Genomic DNA, 17,555 nt, shown 5'->3' with positions numbered 1-17,555 from the left:
CTTCTTCAGAAAATTTTCTGAAGAAGGGTCTAGGCCCGAAACGTCAGCTTTCCTGCTCCTCTGATGCTGCTTGGCCTGCTGTGTTCATCCAGCTCTACACCTTATTATCAAAGTTATATGAATACAGCTTTTGCATGCAGTTGCAATTAAGGTGACCCCAGTAAATGGGAAATTTATCAACTCGCAGTAGGGAAGTGTGTCACAGCTCAGCACGCGCCTTTACTAACTTCAAAGGCAAAACACTGCAGATGCTGAAAATCTGAAATAAAAGCTCAAAATGCTGGATATGGCAGTTTTAATAGCATGTGTAAAGAGAAAAACAGAGTTAATGTTTCAGATCTGTGACTCATCCTAAAAGTTCCATGAAAGCATGTTCTGTAAAGTGAGTTTCACTGATGGTAACCCTGACAACAAACCTCAATTGTCGAGAAAACCCATCTAGTTCATTACTGTCGTTTCATAAATGAAATCTGCCATAATATCTGGTCTGGTCTACATGTGACTCTACAGCAATGACTTCTCAATATTGTGGTTGACTCTTAACTACCCTCTCAAATTAAAGAACACAACAAGTGCAATTGGAATTGGGCAGTAAATGCTGGCCTTTCCAGTGATGCCTACGTACGGCAAAAGAAAATTAACGAGGTAGATTTAACATGGATTTTTCTGAAAATAGTTGTGTATTTAAATTCAATCTAATTAATAAAGGAAAAGTTTTATTTACAACTGAGAGATGCTTTTCAATAGGAAAGTTTTAAAAAAATTTAACTTGACATTTTGGCAAAATGTGAAAAGCAATAAAATTCATCATGCAACGTTCTGTAACTTGTCCATCAAGGATAATTGCAACAAATATGTAAGCAAAGGGCAAGATGTGTTGCAAATTGAATAATCCTCTGCCAATATACCAGTTACATTTGTTCATTTTTACATCAGTTTGCAATCTTTGAATTATTGAGGAAGCATGATGTTAAAAGCTACATTGCTAGGTACCTGAAAAACCTTTGGAAAACAATGGCAAAACATTTGAGGATGTTTCATTATCTGAACAATTTAATTCTGGCTTGATTATTGAAACAGAAAACATTTTTTATAGTTACTGTCAATCCTTGCTGTACTTCAGCATTGCACTATAATTGAATTGATGCTTAACTTGAAGTTTACAGTCGTACTGAGAGACTCCAAAGCAAATTCTGGAGAAAAGCATTCTATTCTATGGAGAATTAGCTTATTTTATTCCTGTTACATTCTACAAATTGTTTATTGAATCCATTGCCCAGTTGATTGCAGTACAAGAAATGGAATGCAAAATATTGCAAGTGAGCTTAAGTCAAGTTGTTTTTTTCAAAGCGATAATACTGGACACATGACACGCTGCTGTTGCCTCATTTCTATGTTTCCAAGCTGTTAAATCTAACTGACCCTTGGACTCAAGTTTAAGCTTGTAACACATTTTAGGAAGTAAATCAACTAGCCATCTCTGACAGACAAAAGATTGATACAAAAACCAACCCTTTCTTAGAGTTTTGCACTATTCAATAATTGGTTGCCCAAGCAGGGAATAACTGAATTATAAAACATTTGCAATAATTAGCATCCAGTGTTTCCAAAAACTTAATATTTTGCGGGAGAATTTTGAGCAGATAATGTTTGATTTAATAGAGTTTTAAGAAGATAGTTTGAAATTAAGAGGAGATAACTCTAACGACATCGAGGACTAAAAGGTTATGGTATTGAGTCCAGTGGAACTTTAAACCATTTAGAGTTTGGTTCAAATGCAGCCCAGAAAGTTTATACAAACCCAATCTCATCTAATGACAAACTGATTCAACAATGCATAACTGACAATAAAACAACCAAGGAAAAGCAATACAGTTTCAATAGCCAACTAAAATCTTCTTACTGCTTCACGTTCTTTGAACAGATTTCCTTTACACAGACCTAAGTAATTCCAATGGATCAGATCAAAGCTCTATCATCCTGTCATGTCCTCTTATGAAATGGTAGTGTGGACAATCAAACAAATTGAGGAGAAGCCTCTAAAGTCATCCCCAACAATAAAGATGGAGGAGCCCAGTACATCCATACAGAAGAGTAGGCTGAAGCCTTTGCAACTGAGTCGTTGATCTATCTCAACCTTCTGCTAAGCTCTCCCGAGTCTTCATATTCACTCCATATGAGATGAAGAAATGGCTGACGTGACTGGATATACCAAGGTTAGTGGGCATGATGATTGTTGTACATATATGTACATGCATGTGCACCAAAAATAACTGTGCCCTTCAGCAAATAGTTCATTACAGACACAATACTGGCATCTGTTGGACAATGTTCAAAATGGCCAAGTTACAGCATGTCCATGAAAAGCAGGACAAATTGTTATGAATGTTAAGTTTTATCGATTATGTTTTGGAGCTGTCTCTTTAAACAAGAGAAAATGGAGGAATGAAGGTAGTCATAGAATCACAGAATCCCTAAAATGCTCAGAGGCCATTTGGCCCATCGCGTCTGCACAATCCTCTGAACAGCGTCCCACTCTTGTGAAAAAAAATCAAAAGAACCGATGTTGCTTAAAATCAGGAACAAGCCAGAAATTGCTGGAAAAACTCAGCAGGTCTGGCAGCACCTGTGTAGAGAATGCAGAGTTAATGTTTCTGGTCCACTTCTTCAGAACATCCCAGCCAGACCCAGCTCCCCACCCAACTCCCTGTAACTCCATATTTACTGTGGCTAATCTATGGTACGTGCACAACCCTGAACATTACGGGGCAATTTAGCATGGCCAATCCACCTAACTTGCATATCTTTGGACTGTGGGAGGAAAGCCACACAAACACAGGGAGAATGTGCACGCTCCATGCAGACAGCCACCCAATGCTGGAATCAAGCTAGGTCCCTGGTGCTGTGATGCAGCAGTGCTAACCACTGAACCACCACACTGGCCATGTCACGTGATCTGCTATGAGTTCTGCCCAACAGCAAGACTGTGCAGTCGAGTTACCATGTGACAGGGAAACACAGTTCAATGGATTTTGAAATGTATGTGTGCTTTAGAATCTGAAAGCAAAAGACAAGCGGCAGGGTTGACTGTGATTAGATTTTCAGTCTGAGTTTTTGGACAGAGAGAGAGAGAGAATTTGAATATGAAAGGCTGCTGCTGGCATAGTCAGCAGAGCGGCAAAGGCTGCAAATCCTCTGCAAGCCACAACACAGGACGTGGAAGGGAAGATGGTCTCTTGTCAAAGAGATGCATTCCATGACCCTCTATGAGGCCATGAGGACACAATGAACCTTACTATTGATAGTAAGTTCAGAAATTCTCAGAATACTGAAGGAAATAGCTTTCGATAGACACAGAATATCATCAATTAATGAAGTAGGAAGATATGAACCCATTTGAATGTAATCCTGTGGAGACTGGATTGTAAAGCTTTAATATATAAATATGACTACGTATGTGGTTTGGGTTATTAGTTATGTAAAGATAGTTATAAGAGTTATCTTTCTGTAGTTTAGTTTACCAACTAGGTATTGTTTAAGAGGTAGCTTGAATTTCATCTGTTATAGTAAAATTGTTAAAGTATCTAAGATGATCACAACAAAATCCAATTCGACCAATTATTGTGTCACAGGTCACTCATTTCCCATAAGAGCTGCACCCTCTTGCATTCCAGGAGCAAAAACAGCCCACAGTAGGGCAGGAAGTGTCAAGATGTGTCGTGTTCATTCTGTCATTTACTCCTCACCCCTGATGATGAGAGGACCTAGACTGTGACCACCCCAGCAGTGCCTGGACTGGTATCAGAATCTGCCATCTACTTGCAGTGCTGGGAAGCCTGATCAAAGGTTATTCCCCTTGACTGGACCAGGGTCTGCTGATAACTGTGGCAAGATCTCTGGAAATGTGCCTGCACTAAATGGCACGACAATACAGCAGTAATATGAGCCTAGCATCTCTGTCTGAGGGAGCAATGAGCAAAAAGGCAAGACAGGAATGCGGGGAACATCATGGTAGGCCCAGAGTGAGTGAGCCCAGAGTCATAGTCTGGTGCATGTCCCTGAGAATACAGTGTAATTGCTGCAGCATTATAATGATGGGTGCCATTACAACCTGAGGTACAGCATTGAAGTGCAGAAGCGTTCTTTAAGTGGAGCAAGCAGCAAGTTAAACCCACCAAGAACCCACTCTAGTTTCCTCTCTTTTTGTTTTGCCAATGGCTAGTTTGTATGATGAGTTTGGTAAGAACATTAGTAAGGCATTTAACAAGCAGTAAAGAGCATCAATGAGGAACTCACCATTGCCTGGCAAGAATCATACCACACCACTTGAGAAAAGCAAACAAGATGCGGTGAGGTGATCTCAACATCAAAATCAGCCTCACTGAACACCTTACTCGATTCTGCCGCACATCTTAACATATTGCATGTTGCTCATACACTGGTAAGATTCAGCCTCTTATGTATTATAACAGAATTTTACATTATTGTGACAACATAAATTTACCTTGTAATCACACTTACCCACTACAAATAGTTATATAATGCTCTTAATAGTAGAAAAATGTATTCAATGTTATCCTTTCATCTGCTGGCTCCATTGTAAATGTGAGCAAAGGTATACATAATAGCAAAAGATGGTGGGAAGTATCTGTATGCATAACATATAGGTTATAAAATGCAGGGGCATCATTTTTAGATATTCTTTAATGGAATGTGGGCTTCGCTGGCAAGGTCCGCATTTGTTACTTGTTTCTTGAATTGACTGGCTTGGTAGGCCATTTCTGAGGCATGTTAAAAATCAACTCCATTGCTATGGATCTGGAGTCTCATGTAGCCAGATGAGATAAGTATGACATATTTTCTTCCATAAAAGACATCAGTGAACCAAATGGATTTTTACAAGAGTCTGCTGTAGGTTTTAATTGAATTTGAAATCTTGCAGCAGCCATAGGGTGATTTGAACCCGTGACCCAAAACAGAAGGCTGGGGCTCTGAATACTAGTCTAGTAACATAACCATTAAGTGACTAACTACTCTTGAATTTAGTATCAGGCAATGCCAAAACAGACAATTTCTTGGAAACCCTAGCAGCTAATACACAAAGAAGGAATGTTGAATTTTAATACAGTGATTGTTAGAGGTACTGTTAAATGAAGAACACTTACCCATTTTTTTCATGTAGTTTAGTAATTTCATTAGTTTGGATCATTATTTGTTTTTCCAATTTATTAGTAGAGAGAGAATTTTCCAAAAGCTGAAGCTCAAGTCTAGATGTTTGATTCAAAACCTGGAAAAATTAGACAAAATATTTATCCAAGAGAGAAAAATGATACTTAAAATGCTCAAATGCTATTTTTATTAAGCATGTTAATTGTTTCTGTTTGTTGAGTGTTTCTCTTGGCATATTCAGAATTTTTTTTAATTTTAAAAGCTGTTTTGATCATTTGTTTCAGCAAAAAAAAAATACAATAAAAATGTTTTGGTATCTGAAAATGGCAGACGTTTTATATTCATTGGGATCTCAACATTGCTTATAAAGTTAGTATTATTGTCCATCCCAAGTAGTCCCTGAGAATGGTGGAGATGAATTGCTTTCTTAAAATGCTGTGGTTTGTTCTGTTAGAGAGGAAGCCCTAAGATTTTGCCCCAGTAACAATGAAGGTTGATAAATAATAACAGTGTAGAAGCAGGCCATTCAGCCTATTGTACCAAGATGCTCCACATCATAGAATCACTACAGTGCGGAAGCAGGCCAATTGAGCCCACACTGACACTCCAAAGAGCAGCCCACCTAGACCCACCTTCCTACCCTATCCCTGTATTTCCCATGGCTAATCTACCTAGCCTGCACATCCCTGGACACTATGGGCAATTTAACATGGCCAATCTACCTAACCCGCACATCTTTGGACTGTGGGAGGAAACCCACACAGATATGGGGAGCATGCGCAAACTTCACACAGACAGTCATCCAAGGCTGGAAATGAACCTGGGTGCCTAGTGCTGTGTGGCAACAGTGCTAAACACTGAGCCACTGTCCTGTCCCAAGGAGCAAGTCACCCACTGTGGGGCTTGAAGTCATGACCCTGAGATTAAAAGTCTCATGCTCTACCGACTGAGCTAGCCAGGTCCCTCATCCCATTTCCCAAAACCCAGTGTTTTTGTATATATGGGTGTTTGTTCATTTTATGATCTCTGAAGAGACTTAAATAAAATCGAATTTCCAGTGACTAGAAAACCAAAAAGATCACCCAACAAGATTTCAAGTTTTAAGACTTTTACTGTGACAAGCAAACTAAAAGCAAATGTGACTAAAGTTTTTTTTTGTGTCATTTATACTCAAGTTATATGAATGAAATTTCCATTGATCTTTTAATACAACTGAAAATCTCTGGCCAGGGCTATAATTACATTGTGCTTTAGGGAAACACTTCATTTTTCAGGAAGCAGTCCTCAAGTTATTTTCAGCTGAATAATACTTTCCACAAGAACCAATCTAACATCACTTCCAGCTTCCATCTGGTTTTCTTCTCTCTCTGTTTCGTGTTTCACAGAGCTATGATAACATTGCTTGACTGCCAAAAGGTGCTGCTTCAGTTTCCAGAGATGTTTCTAAACAACTAACAACAGTCAGAAAATCTGGTAAATCTTCTTCCTGGTCACGGCAGGATAACACTTTCATCTTTCAGATGTGTTTCTTTGAGAAATTGTCAGTCCTGCCACATTCCACTCCAGTAGCTTGCAGAGAACACAGAGCTTTCTCTCTGTGCTGACCACAACAGCTGTCATCTTCTCCCTTTTTCTTTGTGCCCACTTCTTGGAGATTAAAATCTATCCACTTTCTGCACATGTGCTCTTGTCATTGTTTGCAGATGTGAACATATTCCCACCTTAACTACAGCAAATCGATCTGAGTCCCATTGTCCTCACAGCAACCAAGCCACCAAGGCTTCCTTTCGGGTAGAATTGGGAGCAGATCACAAGATCCCTTTTAGAACTTCATTTTACTTTCAATTAGACAGCCACTATAAAACATAACAATCTTAATAACCACATGTTCATAACAAATTCTCTTTCCAAAGCTGTGATACAGTTTGCTGATTCACACCCTCAGGCAGTACGTTCCATATCAGAACCAGACACTGTCTAAAAATGTTTTCCTCATGTTGCCTTTAGTTCTTTTATTGCTAACGTTCTAACAGTATCGACTGGTTCTTGGGCTTTTTGTCACTGGGCTATTTGTTGTGTTGACTCTTTGTGACTTTAAACACACTATCATATCTCTCATTCTTCGCTTCTCGAGAGGAAAAAGAAACAGCTTCTCCAATTCATTTACATAAGTGATGTCCCTTACCCCTTGGACCATTCTCATTAATCTTTCTGCACCTTCTTTAAAATCTTCACATCCTTCCTGAAGAGTGTCACCCATTACTGGCCGCCATACTCTAGCTGAGGCAGAACTAGTGTTTTATAAAGTTTTGCTATAACTATATACCTTTGCACTCTATTCCTCTATTTATGAAGCTCACTATTCCATATGTTCTTTTTTTAACCACTTCCTTAACATGCCCTGCCTCCCTCAAAGACTAGACTAATATCTAGAATGAGCGGATTGTCAATGAGGAAAGGTTGAACAAAGTGAGGCTTGTATCTACTGGAGTTTAAAAGATTAAGAGGCAAATTCATTAAGATACATGAGATCCTAAAGGATTTTTACAGGGTGCACATGGAAAGGATGTTTCTATGGGAGAATCTAGAACCAGCAGACACAGTTTAAAAATAAAGGGTTGCTTATTTCAGAAAGAGACAAGATTTCTTTTTCCCTCACAGACAATCATGAACCTTTGGAACTCTCTTCCTTAAAAAGCCAGCTATTTGAATATTTTTAAGACAGGAGTAGATAACCTTTCACCATCTTGCTTATGAAGAATTTATTAAGGTTTGGCACAAATATGGAATAATCAGGTCAGCCATGATCTTATTGAATTGCAAAGTGAGATTTGTTCCTGCACCCTCTTGTGTTTTTTGTTGTGTATTTTGTGTTGTCCCCCTTTGTTCTTGTTACCAAAATGTACTGCTTCTTACCTCTCTATATTAAATTTCATCTACCACACCTTTGCTGCTACATCTCCACAAGTGTAGGCGATGGTTATTTGTGCCAGTACTGTCACAGACAGGCACATTTACAAAACGTCTATTAGAGAGGATTGGATGAAGCACATTTTCTCCTCATGTCGGTTTTCTCACCACAGGCCTGGCAGATATGTCTGTAGTGATTGGAACCAGGTGGACCTTGTTGACTACGTGGTCCTTAATTGGGGTTGTTGACCCGAGCCAATCAGGAAGGCCTGGCCAACCAATATAAACAGGGGATTTGGTTCAGGGGACTGACTCTGAGCTGGCTGGCATAGCCAGTGTACTGTGCACAAGTAAATAAAGGATGACTTGGTGATGGGATACCAGCCTCTGTGCAGTTATTTCAGTGCCCTTCTGGATTCAGCCAGCTTAGTTGCTAATACTTAACCACTCTTGGTGATGGACATTGGTCCTTAACCAAGAGAACACATTCTGTATCCTTACCATTATCCATCCCAGTCTTGATCCAAGATGGTGGCACAGAATGACACTTCAAACCCGAGGTCATCCGCTCCATCCATTACTTCTTCTCCTTTTCTTTTATTTTTCTCTTTTATATTTTTTTCTCTCCTCTTTCTTCTCGGTGATGGCCTCAGCGTGGACTTGGGGAAAGGTGTCCACTCAGTCTGGCATGGCAGTCCCTCAGACTAGCATAGTGGTCTCCTGGCACCTGGCTTGGCAGTCCCTTGGCCTGGCGTGGTGGTCTCCCAACCTGGCAGGTCGTCCTCTTGGCCTGGTGTGATGGTCTCTTGGTGGCACATTGCGGTGTCTCAGCCCAGCATGACATCACATGGATTTCTGGCCTTGAGGTGATTCCAGAGCGGATGCCGTGGCGTGGCGGTCTCCTGGTTAGGCATGGCATCCTCTTGGCCTGGCGTGATGGTCTTTCAGGGCCCATGGTAGTCTTTCAGCCTGGCATGGCCTCAGCATGCACTTCCAGCCTTGAGTTGATTCCAGAGCAGTCTCCTGGCCGTGAAAGCCTCAAGGGGAAGCCCGGCATGGTCTGGAATCAAGGCCCAGTGAGGCCTGGTGACTAGGTGCCAGCATGGATTTGTTTGGAAGGACTGCTGTTCTGAACTTTTTATTTCTCTATTTACTAATTTATTCCTACAGTCTGTAATGCTGAACTTTTTATTTCTTTATTTTTCTGATTTTTCTTCCTAAGAACTTGTACCAAAGAATCTGTACCTAGGTACCTTGTACCTAAGTTGGTGCCGTAATTGGCAACTTGTGAACTTTTTCCTGTACTCATTTCAGTACATGTGACAATAAAGCTAATTCAATTCAATTCAGTTCAGTGTTCCTGTCGAATGGTGCTCAACGTGGAGGATCACTGTGGGTGACCGGTGTTTCGTAATCAGAGTGTTCTGTGTTCATGTTTGGTCTGATCGTTTAAACCTCCAGGATTCAGTCTTAAAAACTCAGGTTTTCTGAAGCAGCCATCTCCTGACTGTACACCATTGTCTTACTACCTCTGCTGAGTCTGTCCTGTTAGTGGCATACAGCATTCCCAAGGATTGTAATGGAGGATTCTGGGACATTTGGTCTGAGGTATGATATCATGCACCAAAGTAAAAGAAGTGACCCTTGTTAGGATTCAAACATCCTTGGAGATCATACCAGTGTTCCTCTGGTTCCTCAGGAGCCATTTTTCATGCTTTGACAGATTATACTGCTGCAAACCTGGTTCTGTCTTCACCGGTTATTTTCCAACAGGCTTTACAAGCACTGGGCCATTGGATGATAACCTAAAGTGTAGTTTTCCTTCCTTTACTCAACTGACCATTTTACAAAATTGGGCAGGCCGATACCACCAGCCCTCGGCTCAGAATGAACCCGAGACCTTCCTGGTCAATGGCAGCTAATCGCTCACTAAATTTGCTTAGCTGACCTGATGTTTTTGCTGTGTGGTTTTGCTTTACTCACTATAATAGGGTGTTAAAATAAGAGCAATTTGATCTTCCTAAGAGCAAAACAAAAATTCCTTCCTTTAATTCATTTATTTCATTGGAGTGTGCTCTGGCACAAATGTTAGTCCACTGTTCTGTCTGCAAGCTGGTGTTACTGTTCTTGGCACCTAAGTACCTTTTGGTCTGGAAAAGCAAGACCCAAGAAGTATGTTCTTTTTAAGGCTTGCAGTCGATATTTAGTCCATTAGTTTACATATGGAACAAAATAGATGCAAATGTCTTCAGCTACAATGTTTAATCAATACAAATGCTGGGTAAAATCCTAACGGCATTTCATAAATTTAGAGATAGAAGCAATTACTTTAGGAAGGGAAATGTTTTCAGTAATATGATCAACTAAGTGATATAATCAATAACATAATACAACAACCTCAGAATCTACCTTCAACCAAAACAGTTTGCTGGATTTTATGCCTTGGGTTTAAAAAAAAGTTCAGCATGGTCGCCCAGGTATGGGAAGGATATTATTAAGCTGGACAGGGTTAAGAAGAGATTTACCAGGATGTTTCCAGGTATGGGAGGTTTGCATTATAAAGAAGGGCTAGATCAGCTGGAACTTTTTTCATTGGAGTTTAGAAAGTTGAGAGGAGACCCTAATGAGGGGTATAGATAGAGTTAATGATAGTTGTCTTTTCCCTAGAATGGGGGATTTCAAGACTGGGGGCACATTTTTAAGGTGAGAGGAGAGAGATTTATAAAAGATGTGAGGGGCACTCCTTTTTACACAGAGGGTGGTTTGCTTGTGGAATGAACTTCCTGAGGAAGTAGTGGATGTGGATACAATTACAATGCTTAAAAGATATTTGGATAAGTACATGAATAGAAAAGGTTTGGAGGGATATGGGCCAGAAGCAGGTAGGTGGGACTAGTTTAATTTGGGATTATGTTCAGCATGGACTGGTTGGGTCCAAGGGTCTGTTTGTGTGCTGTATGACCCTGTGACTATGAGAATGAGCGGGAACTGTGTGGACAAAGCAAAATCAAAGGATGAGAATAGCAAAGAACTATGGGAAGAGTAATTGGGCAAAAAGCTGAAACAGACAACTGCGAAGATGGGTTAAAAAGAGAAAGTAAATACATTTTTATCTTGAAAGAAGATATGACTGAAGGTGTGTGACACTGTGCAGTTTGAACAACTAAGATTCTGAAGGGACTTAATGAGGATGTTTCCCCTCAGAACCTATATCGAGGGGGCACAGTTTAAAGATAAGCGGTCTCCCATTTAAGACAGACAAGAAATTGCTTCTCTTCAGAAGGTTGATAGTCTTTAGAATTCCTTCCACATAAAGCAGTGAAGGCTAAGCCATCGAATATACTCAAGGTTTATTTAGACAGATTTTTGATTTGCAAGAGAGCTGTAGGTTTTGAGGAATAGGTAGAAAAGTTAAGGCCACCATCTGATCAACTATGATCTTGCATACATTTTTATCTTTAAAGAAGATATGACTGAAGGGGTGTGACAATGTAGTTTGAACAAATGAGATTCTGATGGAGCTTGACAGGAATGTTTCCCCTCAGAATCTCGAACAAGGCCACACAATTTAAAGAGAAAATACAGACTCCTGGAGCTGAATGGCCTGGTCCTGCTCCTGTTTCAAATGGTCTTATGATTTATTTCACATTCTTTAAAGGAGTTCGGGAAAGCTAGTCCTACATTGATTTAACTGTCCAAAATCTCTGATCCAGGGTGAATATCCATTCTCCAAGAGTTCCTCTTGTCTTTACAGATTGTAGTACAGTATTGGAAAGATAAAGCTGTTCACACAGAACAATGATTGCTATTGTTTCTTTTTCATATATGAAATTACTACCTGATTTAACTTGCTGCATTACTTGATATGAATCCCCCTTATTAGCTCAAAACAATTATGTGATGTCTTTATAGATGCTTTGTGTCTGAGTTCTCACAGATGAGTTTCATGTCAACTAGTTTTACTCAGAAGTGAAGGTGGTGTATTTAATATCAATGCTTTCATGATTGTTATACTGTTTACTCATTACATCCAAGTATTAGCATAAGCTCGGGTACACGTATCTATTTTCCTCTTTTGTTCAGATTTTAATACTTAGGTCAGCAAATGATTAGAGTACTGTGGTATTTATCACACATTAGCAATATTTAATTGAACACCCTATCAAATTCATGTCCACTTAATTTTACACTTACAGTTAATCAGGTGCATCTGCAAAAATGTTATTTCCCTTAGAGAATGGTATTCTGGGTAATCTCCATGTGTTGTCAATTAAGCCTTTAACCAAACGTTGAATTTTGGTTTTCCAGATGAGAGGAACAGTAAGTAACAGTTAGTGTTGAAATTAAGATCATATTGTATCCTCTGTTGATTAACACAGTGTGAACTTCTTTTGAACTCCTTTACTTACACATTCATTGCTTTTACTTCACCATTTGAACTCTGGACTCAATTGTTAATGGAAAATGAATTACTTTACGAAAGGATATCCAAAAGAAATTCTTCTGAAACATCAATTTTGGTGGGATCTATTTGCCTTGTGAAGTCTGAAGAATCTGCATATCATTTTTATTGACGATTTTGTATTTTTCAAGAAACCTTTAAAATTATCAGATTACCAGCTTTTCTCAGTGAGGGTGTGAGGAGACGGTGCAAGCTGCATGTTCTGAATTTAGTTCGCTGTTGGGCTGGGCTATTTTTGTCTCAACTGAAATATGTATTTTATTAGTGTTAAATATCCATTCAGTGAAAAGTGTACAAAGAGAAGCTCCTTTGCTGTATCCAGTTTCAGTTTACCTGTGCTTAAAATCAGGTTTACCAAGTTGTCGTCTTCCTGCTTTCGATTGCAATAGCTGAAAATGAACATCCAAGTTTCTTTTGGTGTTGTAAAAGGGTTTGAATTTAATATAACACCCTACTCTGCCCGTTACATGAGAAGATCATGTCTATTTGATTTTCTGTCATTGCCACCTTGACTCGATTTGAATAAATTCTGTGTGGAATGTTGTGGAAAATGTTATGTCACAATTGAAGAAGAAAAACAGTTTCCAATCATGCCCTGTCGTTCTGAAAAATAAACGTGATTTTAATATTTCATATCTCATTATTAAATTGGTTCAGATCTTAGTAAGGTTTTGAGTGAAAGGTATTGAGTGGGAGTCAGCTGTTCACATGGAGGAAGAAAACATCTTTCTAAGAAAGTCTAACAAACCTTCCCACAGGTGAACAAAATGAGCATTGTTAAAGAAGGAAGCTACCTGATTTCATTACTGAGGAATCATTTTTAGCTAAATCTTGGTGTGCAAATACAAGAAACAGTGGTACTTCTGTAAATCTAGGTTATTTCTAAAGACCAATAATCCTTACCTGTGCTTCCACATCTGTTAATTTACGGGTTTGTTCAGCTGTCCGAGTAAGTAGATTTGTTCCAATTTCTAACATGGTTGCTGTATGGTTTTGTACTGCATTCTGCTGGATCTGCACCATTTCACTCTTCATACTGTCTTGAATGTAGCTTTCAAGCTGTAATAGGGGAAATACAGACGTTAGTATATTCCCTGAACTCTGAAATTTAGGTTGAAAAATACTTCCTGACTCCAAAATGATTTCCAACCAGAACTCCAGGATTTGCATCTATCTTCACATTTGATCAACTACCACTGATGTTATCCACAGGAATAGGAGCCATAAAACCCCTGTGTATATCTTTTGATTTGATTTATTACTGTCCCATGTACCAAGGTATGTGCTTTACAGGCAAGTCGTACCATACAAGTGCATCAGGATAACAGAACATGGTGCAAGATATGATGATATAGCTGTCGAGAAGTTGCAGAGAGAGATCAACATTAACATCTATCCTCAAATTCCAACTTGATGCCTAATCCAGCACTTTAAGTGAATGTAGAATGCTGTACTATTTCACTGTGTTTGAAAGAAGAAATTTCTCCTAATCTATTTGTATTATTTGAGGCTTAGTCGTTGTAAGCCTATGTTCATTTGTTCTGTTCTTATCATCTGCAAGAATTCTCATTATTTTGAAAATGTGGATCCTATTCCTCCTCTAAATGATTGTCTCCATGAAAAAAAATCAATGAATTGCTCTTCGCATTTAATTCTGGTTTTTGGAACCCAGTGGGTGCCAGTGAATGGCGACTTTGTGTACTTTTTCTGACAAATAAATGAATCTAATCTAATCTAATCTAGCAAATGTACCAAACAAGCTTGACATTGAAAACACATTATAGAAACCAGAGCAGGTACCCAGCTAATTCAGCTCACTGTTTGCTCTGAAGGCTCAGTCACGTTGGATATTGATCACCAACTTGTCAGGACTTCACCATGGGCACCAGTAATGTACCCACATCCATAGGTATTGGCATCCAATATGTTCCATCTCCTAAGAACCCTTGTGGTACACCTTAAACTATTTCTGCATTTCAATGCTGCTCCCCAAACTTTATTGGCAACTATCATTGCAATTTGCAGTTAGGTTGCTATGCATTTGGAGCACATACCCAACACATGGACTGAATCAGGCTGCATCTCTGGGTACTTTGCTCGCTTTTGTAGCACACAGCATCTCTGCACTGTTTTGCTGCAGCTTTTTGGTCTTTGCCCTCTCAACCAGGGATACAAGGCTGATATTAATTCTAACTTGCCTTGGTGTTTAGTGCAGAAACAAAAGCAGGAAGCTTGTCATGATTGTCAGCAGGCCTCAGTCAAGTCAAGGAGCATAACCTTTGTTCAGGAGATCCTAGGCAGTAAGTCAAGCACTGCCTCTGATACCAGTCCAGGGCTTGGAAATGGTCAGTCAGCCACTCGGGGTGGTCAGAGTCAGGACTGCTCCCCATGTAAGTGGTGAGGAGCTGAAGCCCACCACCCAACTTGAATGTCAAATTTTTGGGGCTGTTTTCCTCCTGGAATGCGAGGCAAGTATTAAAGGAGATGAAAATGGGTAACTTAGCTACTACTTTTGGAGCAGGTGGGAAGGTGTCCCATGTGAGTGAGTAGGCAGTGGAGAGAGCGTGTAGGGTTGATGGTGCCAGGGCTTGGGGTTGGTGATAGCAAGTTAGGTAAGATGCAGTAGTGACAGTGGTAGAACATAAGCCTTGGTGGGAGATGGGTATATTAGCAGAAACAGAGTGAGTGTAAAGTATCGGAGAGAAGTTAGTGAGACTTATGCTGGTGGAGTGGAGAAAATTATTGACTCCTTTTCCAATAGTCCTTCAGGATGATTGAGACTGGGTGGCAAATTCAGACCAGTTTGGCATGGTATGGTGTCATGGCCTTCACTGCTGGTCCTGGTGGAAGAGGACGTCCTGCCTTTGCACTATCCATCTAACGGCCCCTCCAGGTCTCTACCCAAACATCAGGGAACCAATTTTCCTTTATCTGATATGTTTAGGGCAAATGTCAGGATCGTTGCAGGATGGCTGTGGACTGACATTGCTTGTCTGAGTGCACCATGGCTTTTTAAAGATGGCACAGCCACAAAGGACACCAATGAATTCCAGGATATCCACTGAGTGCCAACTTGTTTCACAAACAGCACATGAGATAGAAATAACACAATGTGGAGTTGGAGGAACACAGTAGGCCAGGCAGCATCAGAGGAGTAGGAAAGTTGTTTCGGTTTGGGACCCATCTTCAGAATTCAGGATCCCATTTCTGAAGGAGGGTCCCAACCCAAAGTATCAACTTTCCTACTCCTCTGATGCTGCCTGGCCTGCTGTGTTCCTCCAGCTCCACACTGAGTTATCTCTGACTCCAGCATCAGCAGTTCTTACTATCTCTGACATGGTAGGATAGGACAGGGGTCAGATGTGAGGGCTGCCACAGGAGTGAGGGAGGTCTTTAATGAGGTGAGTTTGGTAAGATATGGTGGGAAATCCTGCTAGGGCTGGTGATGGAAACCCCGCCATAAAACTCCAGCACAACTCTGACTTGGCCAAAAGAACATGAGAATCAGCCCTTGTTTCTGGTCCCATAGCTTAGAGCTTGTAACCCAGGTTTAGCTTAATAAAATACTCTGGATCCCATTCAAATCATTCATCTCCTTTTCAATGTTTGCTTTTCTTCTTGCCAACTCAAGAATATATTTAATTAGGACAGCAAGGTGGAATCAGAATTTTTATAGCCATTTGGAGTTGGTTTAGGCCAACGTTGACAGTGGCCCTCAGCTGGAGTTGCAACATGTGCTGAGTAGAAAACTGAGAAATTTCATTTCCTGATGAGCCAATTAACAAAGTTCCATTTCGAACTTTTGTTAAATGTGATATCAATAATTAAAGTTGTTTGAAGTTAAAGCTTATCAGGTGCATTATACATATATCTTTTTTACTTGACTAAGTTGAAGAGTGGGAAGAAAGTTAATTAGAAGAAAAGTACTAATGCAGACTTTAAGGGCAAATGATTTCCTTCTAACACAAAATTCTGTGAAACTTCAATGTTCTTGAGTGAGAGGCAGGAAGAAAACTCCAGTCCTTTGCAAATGGTCCATTTGTCTCAAGCATAACTTCACGATTTAATGAAATTTCTGCTATTTTTTAAAATTTCCCATAAGAAAGTTTGGCATTAATACTCAATTGAGTGAGACGCTACATAAACTAGCAGCTTTGCACAGGTAGATAGATATTGAGAGACTTTCTATGGACCATTTGCATTTTACAAACTTGATCTCTCTCTGTATATCTGCCAACATAATGTCAATATCTAGGATTTATTTTTAAGATAATCAACATCCTTAAAAAGAAGCAACTAATTCTATTATTATAAGTTAATTTGACATGGAAGATATTTTATAGTTTGGATACATAACATTTAATAGTAACACTTAAATCTACAGTAACTAATCTAAGAAGGTAAATGCAATGCCACTTTAACCTCCCCGCACAGCTAATCTAACATAGACAATCTTCTCAAAAAATGTTTTACTTAACAGCTCTCCTTACTGCTGTTCAAAATTAATTACCATGGTGTTAATGACCAAGTTTTCTGTTAGCAGGTAAATGGCATTACCCTTACTGCAACATGGGTGGTGTATTCAACCTTAATAGAATTGAATATTCTTTGTGGTTTTGTCACTGAAAAGTAAAAGGTAAGGATTCTTGTAACAAATTCTTGCAGTCTGCCATGTGCCTTTCTATTTCCCAGTTAATTATGAGGACAGAATTCTGCATTCTCCTTCATTGTGTGTGATAAACTAATCATCACCCATTGATTAGGAATAACAGCAAAATGGACTATGTTTTAAATGGTGAAAAATTGCAGCACGCTGCTGTGCAGAGGGACTTGGGTGTCCTTGTGCATGAATCGCTAAAAGTAGGATTGCAGGTGCAGCAGGTAATTAAAAAGGCAAATGGAATTTTGTCTGCCATTGCTAGAGGGATGGAGTTTAAAAACAGGGAGGCTATGCTGCAGCTGTATAGAGTCCTGGTGAGGCCACACCTGGAGTACTGTGTGCAGTTTTGGTCTC

General features: G+C 39.7%; 2 protein-coding genes across 2 annotated transcripts in view; one reads left to right on the top strand and one right to left on the bottom strand.

Moving 5' to 3' along the window:
• The window catches only part of mcph1 (microcephalin 1), a 265,997-nt gene that overhangs the window by 151,088 nt on the left and 97,354 nt on the right, over positions 1-17,555 (top strand). The gene's annotated exons all lie outside the window — the stretch shown is intronic.
• The window catches only part of LOC109931991 (angiopoietin-2), a 70,297-nt gene that overhangs the window by 39,542 nt on the left and 13,200 nt on the right, over positions 1-17,555 (bottom strand). The window contains exons 2-3 of the mRNA XM_048596593.1: positions 13,445-13,600; positions 5,166-5,287 (exon numbers count right to left, since the gene is read on the bottom strand). Coding sequence (XP_048452550.1) covers positions 5,166-5,287; positions 13,445-13,600 — 278 coding nt within the window. The remainder of the gene's footprint in view (positions 1-5,165; positions 5,288-13,444; positions 13,601-17,555) is intronic.

Source organism: Rhincodon typus, chromosome 5 (assembly GCF_021869965.1).
Source record: "Rhincodon typus isolate 14 chromosome 5, sRhiTyp1.1, whole genome shotgun sequence".
NCBI classification, from domain to species: domain Eukaryota; kingdom Metazoa; phylum Chordata; class Chondrichthyes; order Orectolobiformes; family Rhincodontidae; genus Rhincodon; species Rhincodon typus.
This window is presented reverse-complemented; position numbering and strand designations above follow the sequence as displayed.